This window comes from Castor canadensis, chromosome 15 (assembly GCF_047511655.1).
Source record: "Castor canadensis chromosome 15, mCasCan1.hap1v2, whole genome shotgun sequence".
Classification (NCBI taxonomy): Eukaryota; Metazoa; Chordata; class Mammalia; order Rodentia; family Castoridae; genus Castor; species Castor canadensis.
The window spans coordinates 12,795,595-12,809,755 of NC_133400.1; the positions used below are offsets into that span (position 1 = coordinate 12,795,595).

A 14,161-nucleotide genomic window follows, 5' to 3' on the forward strand; every position below is an offset into this window, starting at 1 on the left:
CCGCTTCCGGCCCACGTGAGCCGAATCTCGCGCCGGCTGCAGGCTGGAGGTTCATATTGGCTTGCTGTGTGGTGCAGTTTTTCCCGAGTGGCCCACCCTTCTTCGGGACCATGGCCACCGACTCCTGGGCCTTGGCGGTGGACGAGCAGGAAGCGGCTGTCAAATCGGTCAGTAGCTTTAGGCAGGGAGACCGTAGCAGGGGCTCATGCGGACCCCGTTTCGAGCCCAGGGGCTTCCCGAGTGGGCCGGCAGGTGCCCAGCACTCGCCTGGTATTGGCCGCGGGCAATCACGTAGTCCTGGTTTGCTCCTAGGGCGGAAGAAACCGATGTCGAGCTTTTTCCTTTTCATCTAGGCTAAAGACTTCGCAGATCTGTGTTCTCTATTTGTGCGGTGTCTCCTACATTGCACCTCTTTCTCGTGACGATTGTAAGGAAAAGCAAATTTAAATTCTGATTCTTTTTAACTGACAAGTTTCTGAGCGTTCTTGTGCTACTTAATATCTAACGATTCTTAGGTTCATTGTATGTAATTGGCAGTTTGTAGCTCTTTGCAGAATAACAGATTGTTTTAATGTTTCAATCAACTGCAGGTGTTGGAGGGAGACACTTAAAAATTGTTTCATTGATGTTTTAAGTGACATTTAGTTTCATAGTTTTTTTTTTTTTTTCAACTGGAAGGTAATTACAGTGTAAACTGTGGCTTTCTGTTTTTACATCTAAGACCTGAAGTTTAGTTTTCAGAATGTATCTTTTCATTGTTTTTTTTTTTTTTTTGGTAGTCTCAGCCTTATATAACTTTACAGTGTTGAAATTACATTTCTTAGCCGGCGTGGTGATGCAGACCTGTACTCATCTCAGTACTCGGGAGTCAGGCAGGAAAATCTTAAGTTCGAGGTCTGCTTCGGCTTCGTTAGGGAGACCTTATCTCAATCAATCAATCAATCAATAAAATTTTTTAGCCATTTTTATTGCTTTGAGAGGATTATTAAATAAATAAATAAATTACATTTCTTTAGCCATTTTTATTGCTTTGAGAGGATTACCAGTCTTTCAGCAGGTGTTCGAATTGGACTAAGCCTCATACAGTGTAGGAAGCAGCTTTACAGTCTCATTGTAGGGTTGGAGGTGTGACTCAAACAACAGAGCACCTGCCTAGCAAGCCAAGGCCCAGAGTTCAAACCCCTGTACTGGGGGGGAAAAAGTTTCATTGGAAAGGCTAGAGTGGGGGAAATTGTGGAAATGGTAAGGGTGATGTGATAAATGAGCCATGACCAGATATGTATGAGTAAGAAATCAGATACATTTCTTGTGAACTAGATATCAGTGAATAAATATTTTTTAAGAGCAAGGTGGAAGTTAGTAAAAAGGTAGAGAGAATGCACCAAAGTGTTGGCAGTGTAGAAGGTTTTTTTTTTTTTTTGTGTGGTACTGGGGCTTGAACTCAGGGCCTTCACCTTGAGCCATTCCATCACCCTATTTTTGTAGAGTTTTTTGAGATAAGGTCTCGCAAACTATTTGCCCCGGCTGGCTTCAAACCGAGATCCCCCTGAAGTCTGTCTCCTGAGTAGCTAGTATTATAGGCATGAGCCACCAGGGCCCAGCACACATTTGAGAATTTTTAAGAGGGATACTTACAAAATTAGTTCTGCCAGTTCACAAGACATAAAGGACTAGCTGGGCATGCCTGTAATCCCAACACTTCCAACTTTTGGAAGGCAGAGGCAGGAGGATTGTGAGTTCAAGGGCACCCTTGGGACTAGCCTAGGCTCCATAGTGAGACTTTCTCTCAAAAAAAAAAAAAAAAAAGAAAAAAGAAAAAGAAAAAACAGGGCTGGTGGAGTAGCTCAAGTGGTACAGTGCCTGCCTAGCAAGTGAGAGGCCCTGAGTAGTTCAGTCCCCAGTACCACCAAAAAGAAAAAGAAAAGAAACAGGCTGTGGGTATAACTCAGTGGTAGAAGGCTTGTCTAGCATGCTCAGAGCCCTGGGTTCAGTCCCTAGCACCTTAAAAAAAAAGAAGAAAGAAATCAGGGCTGAGGTGTTGCATGTAAGAGATCCTGGATTTGTTCCCCAGTGCAGGTTTTTTGTGTTTTATTTTGTTTTGTTTTTCTTAATCTCACCAAGATATGAATGTCACAAAGATAGGGCTACAATACTTGATATCTTGGTCTAACCATTGATTGCACTTGCCAGAAAACTGGTCTCAATACATTTTTTAAAACATTGCTTTGTAATATTCGGGGAAGGACCCATGCACACTTTTTCCCCCATGTGGAATTAATTACCTTTTCCTTTGAATGCAGCTGAATAAATGCTGACTTTTTTTTTTTTTTTTTGTGGTACTGGGGTTTGAACTCAGGGCTTCATGCTTGTTAGCAGGTGCTTTACTATTGAGCCACAACTGCAGCCCTCATTGTTTTGGTTATTTTGGAGATAGGATCTTGCTTTTTTGCCCAAGCTAACCTAGACCAACATCTTCCTATTTTACACTTCCTGCCATAGCTGGGATGACAGGCACCTTTACCCCCCTCCCCCCAGCCTTTTCTGTTAAGCTGGGGTCTTGTGAACTCTTTTTGCCCAGGGTGGCCTGGAACCATGATCCTTCCAGTCTCAGCCTCACAAGTACAGGTGTGAGCCACCAGTGACTCAAAAGTGCTGACAAGGCCTGGGGGCATGGTTCAAGTGGTAAAGCACCTGCCTAGCAAGTGCAAGGCCTTGAGTTCAAACTCTAATACTGCCAAAAAAAAAAAAACACCTTATGGCTGTGGAAAATGCTGACGAATTCTTGTTGGCAAGATCCCTTTTTCTAGCTTTTAAGCATGCCTCTGTTTATTAACATGTCTGTTCTTCAAACACATTAAAGGACAGTGGATTTGTGAATTCGGTTACGGTTTCTTTTCATTCATCCGTCAGACTTTCTAGTGACCACTGTAATCAACTTGGTTGGGTTACGGGGTTCCAGCTGGTCTCAGTCCTATTTTCAGACCATCCCAGTTGTAGTCTGTTGCTGTGGATACCTGTGTATACATCCTGGAAATGAGGATTAACCAACCAATAAATAAGTTCTGATGTAAGATCCTTTTCTGTGTATGTGTCAGCCTTCCCATTCCCAATCAGCCTTAATGATTTTTATTTATTTATTTTTTTTGCAGCACTGGGGTTTGAACTCAGAGCATCATGCTTGCTAGGCGGGCACTCTACCACTTGAGCCACTCCACCAGCCCTTTTTTTCCTTGATTTCCGCCCCCCAGTTGGCCTTCAGAGAAAGTATGTTCACCAGTAAGGAGGAAGTGTGCTAATCTGCTTTTCTCTGGAAAATCTGGTTTCTAAACAGGTCAGATGAGAGCCAGGTACCAGTGTCTGACGCCTATAATCCTAGCTACTCAGGAGCCAGAGATCAGGAAGATCAAGGTTCAAAACCAGCCTGGGCAAATAGTTCTTGAGACCCTATCTCAAAAGTACCCGACACCAAAAAAGCTGGTGAGTGGCTCAAGGTGTAGATCCTGAGTTCTCAAGCCCCAGTACTACAAAAATGTAAATAAATAAAAGAACAAGAAAAGAAAGAGATCAAAATGAATACTGTGTGTGGGTGTGCTTCCTTCTCCCAAAGACTCAGAGCAGGGTCAGTTGGAAAGGGCAAATTGGAGAAGGCATAGTAATTTAACGAAGTGTAGCAAGACTTCAGGAAACTAACGGTTATCATAAGGATAATGAGTTGCTACATCAACCCAGGGATCTTGGGGGTGAGCTTGGACCTAGGGCTTGATTTGGGAATTCTTCAGACCCTGACAATATACCTTTATAATACCATCTTTATATCACACTCCTACCAATTCTCAGAACTTAGAAAGTTAGTCTTCCTGGAGTTCCTAGAAGTGGGGAGTTTATTAATTATTGTTGTGCTTCCACTTTTCTTTGCAATTTACTAAACAAGTTTGTATTGAGTAGATCTGCATAGCCAAGAGTAAATGGAAAAGCCCTTTTATTCAAGTTTCTGGGCTTTTCAGAGCAGGGTCTTGGGTTTGTCAATTGTTTCATGGCAGTAAATAAGTTTTTACCAAACTGGGCATGGTTGTGCACAGTTGTAATCCCAGCACTCTAAGGTTAAGGCAGGATTGTGAGTCTTCTGAACACCAGCCTGTACTACCCAGCAAGACCATGTCTCAAAAAATGTTTTACCTAACTTACTGTGCAGTTGGTTGATATTGATAAAACAAGATGGAGGACTGTAGTTTATTTGCAGTGGGTTTCAGGATTAAAAAGAAAAAAGTGGAGTAGGGGGTATAGCTGAGCAGTAGCCACTTACTCAAGGATTCAATCCCCAGCACCACACACACTAAACAAACTCATTTGTTCAGATGGTATCATTCTTAGAAAGGAACTGTGAGTGTTTTTGCCACACTGAAAGGATATAAAGGATTAGATGGTCTTTTTTTTTTTTCTTTTTTCTGTTTTTGGCAGTGCTGGGGTTTGAACTCAGGGCCTCACGCTTGCTAGGCAGGCACTCTACCACCTGAGCCACTCTGCCAGCCAGGATTAGATGTCCTAGAAAGAGTATAAGTTGGAGCCAGGCACCAGTGGCTCATGTCTGTACTCCTACTTACTCAGGAGGCAGAGATCAGAAGGATCACGGTTCAAAGCCAGCCTGGGCAAATAGTTTGCAAGACCCTATCTTGAAAAAACCCTTCACAAAAAAGGACTGGTAGAGTTGGCTCAAGGTGTAGGCCCTGAGTTCAAGCCCCAGTACCAAAAAAAAAAGTATAAATTCAGGGAAGAGAAGAGGTTTTGAGACTTTTTCTTACTCTTTCTCCATATCATTACATTTAGCCCAAGGGGGCCCCCCCGCCTTTTAAGGTTGAAAATGTTTAAAATATTTGTGTCTAAACTTTTAGCAATTCTGCATTGTGTAGAACAAACCAACTTCCTACAGTTCTGCAGTAGTCCTTGCTGGGCTTGCAATAGGGAGTGTGTCTTTGCTCAGAGCCTTCCTTGGCTTGGGTCATTTGTTTACTCGTTTCTTTTTCTCCTATTCAGATGAACAATTTGCAGATCAAGGAAGAGAAAGTCAAACCAGACACCAATGGTGAGTCATTAACTAGTAACTACAGACTAGGTACAGATTCCACGAGTGCTTCTGCTTTGCCCTCACCTGCAGTGAGCTCTCCTTCATTGCACCATGTGGCAAAAGATGGCACTGGAATGGAGAGCCCTAAGTTAGGGTTCATTCCTAAAGGAGGAATATGTCACTTTTCCAGATTTTTCTTGCCTCTGACTCCTTAAAATCAAGACTCACTATTGGATTTTTTCCACCCCTGTTCACTGGACCTCTGTTCCCTGGACCCCTGTTCACTGCATGATACTTCCTTAAGTATTTTTAACTTTCTAAAAAATGAAAATAGCCTCAAAAGTATAAAAAGTATACTCAAAAGTATAAAAAAGTACAATGTAGAAGCAGCAAGATTATGAGTTGGAGGCTAGCCCAGGCAAAGGTAGAAGCAAGACTCTGTCTCAACAATAAATAAGGACTAGGGGTGTGGTGCAAGGGGTAGAGCACTTGCCTAGCATGCTTGAGGCCTAGGTTTCCATCTCTAGTGCTGCAAAAAGATTCAAGGCCTTCTTCCCATACAGTTCCAATATGTATTTACCATCTTCCCATGCTTCTGGTTTAACCCAGCACGTGGGTTCATTTGCTGGGTCTGCCCCAATAAAACATCACAAAGCTGCCAGATGCCAGTGGCTCATGCCTATAATCCTAGTTACTCAGAAGGCAGAGATCAGGAGGATCATGATTTGAGGCCAGCCCGTGCAAATAATTTGGGAGACCCTATTTCGAAATAACCCATCACAAAAAAGGGCTGGTGGAGTAGCTCAAGGTGTAGGCCCTGAGTTCAAACCCCAGTCCACAAAAAAAAAAACCAAAAAATTACAAAGCTGAGTGGTTTAAACCACAGCAGTTTATTGTCTCACAACTTGGGGGGCCAGAAGTCTAATATCCAGGTGTCTGCAAGGTTGGTTTCTTCTCAGGGCTGTGAGGACAAACCCCTTCATGCCTCTCCCCTGGCTTCTGGTGGTTTGCTGGCAGTCTTTGGTGTTCCTGGGATTGTAACAGCATCACTTGGATCTCTGCCCTCATCTTTACACGGCATTCTCCCAGATATCTGCATCATCCCCCACCCCTTTGTTTTTTTGGTCACTGCTAGGGATTAGACTCAGGGCCTCAAGCAGGCTAGGCAAGTGCTCTGCCACTGAGCTACATCCCAGCCCTAACTCTCCCCTTTTTATAAGGACGTGTCACTCTAATGCTCAGTTATGTCTGCAAAGACCCCATTCCAAATAAAGTCACATTCGGAAGTATTGGGGATTGGGACTTGAACATATAAATTTTAGGAGGACGCAGTTCAACCCATAACACTACCCCATCCCACAAGTAACCACTGTTACTGGTCTTTTAATATTCTTCCAAAGTTTCTTTAATGTCCTCCCTCCCTTCCACTCTCCACTTTCCTCTCACCAAAAGGTGGTGTGAGTGGCATTATAGTACACAGTGTACTTCTTTTTTACTCAAAAATAACCTTTCTCAAGCTTTTCCTATCAGTGCATGGTTTCATCACTTCAGTTGTAACTGCATAGCATTCTATTGTGTTACTGTACCATAATTTATTTAACCAGTCATCTATTGATAAATGATTTGGGTTGGTCCCATTGTTTTACATTATGAACAGTGCTTCTTGGAATAACCATGAACTTAAATTGTTTACATACGTGCAACGTGTTTGTAGGATAGATTCCTCAAAATAGTTTTGCTAGGTCATAGGTATCTGCAGCTTTTATAAGTATTTTCAAAGTACCCATCAAAAATATACCAATTTGTATTTCAGCAGACCACGAAAATGTCTGTTTCCTTACAACCTCATCACTGAGTTTTTTTAGTCAAACTTAGAATTTTGCTAATCTGATAGGTTAAAAAAAATGGTGGATTGAGTTTGCTAATATAATGCTGTATTTTAACTTAGTATAAGTAAGTCAGGCTGAGTGCAGTAGCTCATGCCTGTAAGCTCAGCTGCTGGGGAGGTGGATATTGGAAGGATTGCAGTTCTAAGACAGCTTGGGTAAAAAGTTAGGAGACTCCCAACTCAACAAAACAAGCCAGTTGTGAGGGTTCATACCTGTAATCCCAATTACAAAGGAGACATAGGTCAAAGGATCGTGGTCCCAGGCCAGCCTAGGCAAAAAGCATGAAACCCATTTGGGAAAATAGCAAAGTAAAAAGGGCTGGAGATGTGGCTCAAGTGATAAAGTGTTTACCTAATAAGCACAAGTCCTTGACTTCAAACCCCAGTTTCTCCCCAAAAAACGTAAGTCAGAAGTGACATACCTGGTCACTCCAAGTTCAAAATCCTAGACATTTAAATTTTTGTTAAGCACCTAAATACTTCCTAGAAATAAAATCCATTGAACATAAATGCAGACTATTCACATTTGAGTCAACTGAGTAAGTCCTAGTGTTTCCGTTGTCCTACCATTGTCCTTTGGGTGGGTTCAATATTTGTCTTTCTGATGATAACTCTTTTCTTCTATAGGTGTTATCAGAACCAGTACTACTGCAGAGAAGACAGATGAAGAAGAGAAAGGTACTACTCTTTGAAGCCCTGTGACAAAAAACAGGGTGTGGCCCAGGGCTTGCCTTCCTGGAACCTGAGACACTCTTGAGTTACAAGATACAAGATCGGGCAGTTGTGGGGAACTCAGCAGAAGAGGTTGAGAAGGAGCAGTCAGTGAAGTGCAGCAACAATCAAGAATGTGCTGTCATACATACCAGAGGAAGTGTCTCAAAAATAGGGTATGGGACTGCATCCCTAGCAGTAGAGCACTTGCCTAGGTTGTGCGAGGCCCTGGATTTGATCCCCATCGTGGCCAAAACAACCCAGAGGGTGTCAATTGAAGGTAATAAGGTGATAAAGAGAAGTGCAGGCCAGCCTGGTGACTATATCTCAAAAAACTAAGGATGGCCAGGTGCTTGTGGCTCACACCTGTGAGTCAGGCGCCGGTCCCTCGTGACTATAATCTTAGCTACTCAGAAGGCAGAGATCAGGAGGATCGTGGTTTGAAGCCATCCAGGGAAAATGGCTGGTGGAGTAGCTCAAGGTGTAGGCCCAGAGTTTAAACCCGAGTACTGCAAAAAAAAAAGGTATAAATAGGGGTTTGGGAGAAGAATGAATAAGTGGATTACGGAAACAGGAAGACTTGCTGAACAGCTCAGTCCATTTGAGTCTAGTGGTCAAGAATGTAAAAGGAGACCTGTTAATGTGAGTGGGTTTTCCTCCAGCCATGCTTGGCTATCCAGGTGCTGATGCAGGGATAAGGAGAGGGTAGGGTGTCTTTGTAAGGGTAGGTTTTTTTGCCCAGTGAGTCTGAAGAAAATCTGTTTTCTTCCTGACAGAGGACAAAGCTGCCCAGTCTTTACTTAACAAGCTGATCAGAAGCAACCTTGTGGATAACACAAACCAAGTGGAAGTCCTACAGCGGGACCCGAACTCCCCACTCTACTCAGTGAAGTCCTTCGAAGAGCTTCGCCTGTGAGTATTCATTGCTTTGAATGGCTATTCCTTGCCAGTCCTTCCCCATAAAACAGAGATTCTTGGGAGAACTTTACTTTTTGCTTTAACATTTTTAATACATTTATTTCTTTGAGTAGGTAATTATCCTCATGATTCAGAAGTCAAAAGTGTGCATGAGTTTACAGTGATGCGCTCCCACTCTTCTCTTGGCTGCCCAGTACTCCTTTTGGTAGAGGTTTTTTGTTGTTGTTTTAATTTAGTCTCACTGTGTTGCCCAAGCTGGCCGTGAACTCCTGGGCTCAAGGGATCCTCCCACCTCAGCCTCCTGGGTAGGTGGGACTACAGGTGCACGCCACAGCACCCAGCTTTCTCGGTAGAAATTTTTAAATGCCACAAATTTATTCGTTCATAGCTGAAAGTCTTCTTTCTTTTATGCTCTTAGAACTATCAATAAAATATTGGCTGACAGGTGATTTCTGGATGTCAGGAACTTTCTTATTAGGTAAGCCCTTTTGTTAGACTACAGGGTTTACGGTTTTAAGAACAGTTTACCTACTTTTAGATAGTCTATCAAAAGATTCCTGGTACCTATCATAGAGCAACCTTTGATAGTTCAAGATTTAAAAAAAAAAAAAAAGAAAAAAAAAGAAATCCAGAACCCAGAATTCAGCCTTAAGGGAGCATATTTACTGAGAATGACCTTTAGTGTCATCATTTTCAAAGGCAGGGAATTATGAAAGGTCATACTGCATGTTTGTTTTCTTTACCAAGTTAGTAAAGTAGTATTTATGGATGATTGCCTCTGGGCTGGGTGTTAATGTGGAACACAATACAAACCTTGCTACTTGTCAGGATCCAAATCATAAATAGAAGGTAGCTGGTGAATTAGACTGTGGTACAATGGATGGATTATTTGCTTTTGTTGAGCAAAATCTGTAGTGTGCGAGGGCAGAGGCCACATTCCGCTGGCTGTTGCCACTGAGGAAGAGACACTGTTAATAAAGTACCTGTGAAGAACAAGGTTTTTGAAGTGTTTCTTTTAGGCTTTCAGGAAATTAGATTTTCTATGGGTGTTTCCTTTGTCCCGGGCTTTATTCACCAAATGTGTCATCCCTGCTTCTGTTCTTAAACTATATCAGGGCTTAGTGTGTGCTCTGTTTGCTGAGACCAACAGTTTGTTCTTCCAGGATCGGAGAGTTTTAAAAATTCCTTTTGTTTGAAAGACTTGAGGTCTAAGTTCAATCACTGATGAATCATCCCCTTTGAAAAACAAGTTCTGTCTGATTTAGCTGTTGGAATCCAAAGGAGATAGGAATGAACTTAAAGTCTCCTATTATACTTGGGCTCTTTTATACTTACAAGATTTAAAATATTGTGCAAAAATAAAAGAAAATTAATGACCCAATGGAAGCTGTTTGGTTGCAGGAATTCCAATTAGGTAGTAACTTTGTTTCCTTGACAACAAAGTCAGAGGCTTCCTTCTTTCCAGATAGATGACACCAAAGTTTATGGTTTCTTAAGGGGCGGGGGGAGTTTGGAAGCATTGGAGGTGGAACTCAGGGCCTCACACTTGCTGGGCACTCTTACTGCTTGAGCCACTCTGCCAGCCCTTTTTTGTGATGGGTTTTTTCAAGATAGGGTCTCTCGAACTATTTGCTCAGATTGGCTTCAAACCTTAATCCTCCTGCTCTCTGCCTCCTGAACAGCTAGGATTACAGGTGTAAGCCACCAGTGTTGGCTGGTTTTTGAAAGTTCTTTGTTTCTGAAAACCAGCATATGCCAGAAAAATTGGCCTTTTAAAGCGCCTGCTAACTTCTAGGGAAAGTTTAGAGTATAGAAGGCTTAATTAACTTGGTCTGGCTTTTCTTCACAAACAGTCTGGTGTGGTTTTTGTTAAACACCCGGTCAATTTAGAGGTTGCAGAGAGCTCATTGTAATGCAACGAAAGAGTAATTTTAATTGTTATTTGTTGTGTGTCTACTTACATAAGTTGGTGCTTTTCTAATCTTGATTTTTGGCTAGACAAAATAGCTAAATCTGAGCATATGTAAGGTTCGGTCTGATAATCAAACCACTCTTACCTGACTATATATCAAGTACTAGAAACTTAATCAGTGTTCTTACCTTAATCAGTATTCTCACTTTTTTTGTTGTCCTGTGTATTTGCACAGCTGGAACACAAAAGGACTGTGGCTCAATTTTAATATGTGCACCAAGAAATAAAAACTGAAATTTCATTCTCTAAGGCGATTTCTCTGTCTTAGCAATATAGCAAGCACTGTTCATTTTTAGGTATTTTTTAATAATTTGCTATATTATAATTTTAATAATATGCTATGAATTAGTAAATACTACTCTCGCTGTATCCAAGGAACACTTGTCATCATAAGCCAACCAGATTTGTGGTTCTGCTGAAAGAATTAGTTTCTTCAGGAAAGGAAACCAGTGTGTGTCTTATGAATTGTGTACTAGTTGCAGATTAAGATTTAGTAGGAAAAGATGATGGTTTAGATTGTTTTAAATGGTGTTTTTTAAGGTACTAGAAAATAGTTGGAGGTAGGAGGCATCATTTCTTAACTAATAGGCCTCTAGAACAATTTCAGCTGCTAGAAACCCATCCTCTCTGTACCTTTCCTCCTAGGAAGCCACAGCTTCTCCAGGGAGTCTATGCCATGGGCTTCAATCGACCGTCTAAGATTCAAGAGAATGCGTTACCCATGATGCTTGCCGAACCGTGAGTGCAGACCTAAGTGTACCTCTTCCAAAGCTAGTTTAACTAAATCGTACCTCAGACAGCTCTTACTGTTTCTTTTTTTATTTTATTATTTAGCTTTTCATAGGACTGGGGTTTGAACTCAGGGCTTCATACTTGCTAGGCAGGTACTCTCCCTCTTGAGCCAAACTGCCAGTCCATTTTGCTCAGGTTATTTTGGAGATGGGATGTTGGGAACTATTTGCCCAGGCTAGAATCAAACCACTGTCCTCCCAAACAGCAAGGATTACAGGATCGAGCCACCGGCATCTTCTTACTATTTCTAGGAAACACATTTTCTTCAGGAAAATAACTCAAACAAGTATAGAGAGTCACATGGATTTGGACACCATTTCTATTTTTCCCACTTAACACTAAAAACTGGTAAAGTTAGCTGAATGCCAGTGGCTTATGTCTACAATCCTAGCTACTCAGAAGACAGAAATCAGGAGGATTATGGTTTGAAGCCAGCCAGGGCAAACAGTTAGCGAGACCCTCTCTCGAGAAAATCCATCACACAAAAGGGCTAGTGGAGTGGCTCAAGTTATAGGCCCTAAATTCAAACCCTAGCACCTAAAAAAAAAAAACGGTAAAGTTAGTACTTTATTTTCTGTAATTTTAAAATTTGGTATTTTTGCCGGGTGCCAGTTGCTCACAGGAGGCAGAGATCAGGAGGATCTTGGTTTGAAGCCAGCCTGTGCAAATAGTTTGAGAGATCCTATCTCAAAAAAACCCATCACAAGAAAGGCCTGGTGGAGTGACTCAAGGTGTAGGCTCTGAGTGCAAGCCCCAATACCACAAAAAAATACATATTTTTTTGGATTTTACCTTTGTTTCCTTTCTTTCTTTATTGGTGGTACTAGGGTTTGAACTCAAGACCTTATCTTGCTAGACAGTTGCAATACAATGTAAGCCATGCTTCCAGCCCAGAAATTGGACTTAAAAATAATTTTTTTTGGCAGCACTAGGGCTTGAACTCAGGGCCTCAGGCTTGTTAGGCAGGCTGTCTTACCACTTGAGCCATTCCACCAGCCCTTTTCTGTGATGGAATTTTTCAAGATAGGGTCTCACACACTATTTGCCTGGGATGCCTTCAAACCATGATTCTCCTGATTTCTGCCTCTTGAGTTGCTAGGATTACAGGCGTGAGCCACCAGCTCCTGGCTTATGTAGCAACTTTTTAGCTTAATGTTTTTTTTTTTTTTTGGTGGGACTGGGGTTTGAACTCAGGACTTCATGCTTGCAAAGCAGGTGCTCTACCAGTTGAACACATCTCCAGTCCATTTTGCTTGGTTATTTTGGAGATGGGGGTCTCATGACCTATTTGCCCAGGCTGGCCTCAAACCATGGTCTTTCTGATCTCAGCCTCCCAAGTAGCTAGGATCATAGGCTACCAGCCTCCAGTTCAATTTTTAATTTTTTTCTTTTTTCTTTTTTTTGTGGTACTGGGGTTTAAACTCAGGACCTACACCTTGAGCCACTCCACCAGCCCTTTTTTTGTGAAGGTTTTTTTCAAGAGAGGGACTCGTGAAACGATTTCTCTGGGGCAGGGTTTGAATCACAATCCTCCTGATCTCTGCCTCTTGAGTAGCTAGGATTATAGGTGTGAGCCACCTAAATATATATATCAGCTTATATATATATTTTTTTTCTTTTTCTTTTTTTTTTTTGTATATATATATATATATATTTTTTTTTTAATGACAAAAACACTACCCATTCTCATGAGTCTGTGTTAACATGAAATAGTATTCTAATGTTCTCTCTAAAACATTTATCTTAGTTGGTATCATAAACTGTCTGTAAAGACAGAAAAAGGGAGCTCAGAGAAGGAGCCGAGTTCTGGGGACACATTGTGACTCAGCAGAAAATGTCATTGGGGACTTGTCTGGCCCAGATCTTAGTATACCTTCTTGATTTCCCTGAGTACCATGAAATACAAAATTGGAGCACTCTAACAGTGCTAAAGTCTGGAAAGAGGACTTTTTTTGGTGGGAATTCATCTAAAACAATTCTTATTTCCTTCACAATTGAAGCCATTTTTAACAACATACAAAGAATGTAGAGCTGGGGATGTATCTCAGTGGTAGACAACTTGCCTAGCATGCGTAAGTCCCAGATTTGATGATCCCTAATGCTACAGGAAGAAAAACGAAAAGAGAAAAAAAACTGCTCAGTGCAGAGACCTAGATAATATAGAGAAGCATAAAGAGAGAAATAACTTCTTCTACCTTGAGTTATGTGACAGTTATGTCTGATTCTTTGTGTGTGTGGTACTGGGGTTTAAACTCAGTGTCTACGCCTGGAGCCACTCCGCCAGCCCTTTTTTTGTGAAGGGTTTTTTTCAAGATAGGGTCTTGGGAAACATTTGCCAGGCTGGCTTCGAACCTCAGTCCTCCTGAACTCTGCCTCATGAGTAGCAGGATATCAGGCGTGAGCCACCGGCACCCTGCTTTCTGTTTCTTTATTTGTTTAAGCAATATTAATTTCATTTCTGTTCTTCACTGATCCAGCCCACAGAACCTAATTGCGCAGTCTCAGTCTGGCACTGGGAAAACAGCTGCCTTCGTCCTGGCCATGCTCAGTAGAGTAGAACCAGCAGACAGATACCCTCAGGTAAGGGCTTAGAAACCTGGGGGCCTGATTTATCTACCCTGAGAGGGAAGCACCATCTGGTGGGGGGAGGGAGTTACTGAGAAGATTGACCATGGCTAACACCTTTGACTGTGGCTCAGGCAGAGCAAGTTACTGCACAGGTCCCAACCAGGTAGAATTCATTTGGAAACAGTAGCCTTAAATAGTGACTTCTAAAGGCCTTTCTAGAGCCAAGGCTCCCACCAGGCCAGGGCTCCCT

General features: G+C 42.0%; 1 protein-coding gene across 2 annotated transcripts in view; it reads left to right on the forward strand.

Moving 5' to 3' along the window:
* Positions 1-14,161, forward strand: part of LOC109684984 (ATP-dependent RNA helicase DDX19A) — a 20,763-nt gene continuing 6,602 nt past the window's right edge. Inside the window, exons 1-6 of one of the 2 annotated variants that reach the window (XM_020161626.2) lie at positions 1-167; positions 5,032-5,080; positions 7,578-7,628; positions 8,438-8,573; positions 11,197-11,289; positions 13,821-13,923. In XM_020161626.2, the coding sequence (XP_020017215.1) occupies positions 111-167; positions 5,032-5,080; positions 7,578-7,628; positions 8,438-8,573; positions 11,197-11,289; positions 13,821-13,923 (489 nt within the window). In that variant the 5' untranslated portion in view covers positions 1-110. Of the gene's footprint in view, positions 168-5,031; positions 5,081-7,577; positions 7,629-7,661; positions 7,838-8,437; positions 8,574-11,196; positions 11,290-13,820; positions 13,924-14,161 lie in introns of those variants that run through there. The other variant, XM_020161627.2, reaches the window with a different exon arrangement.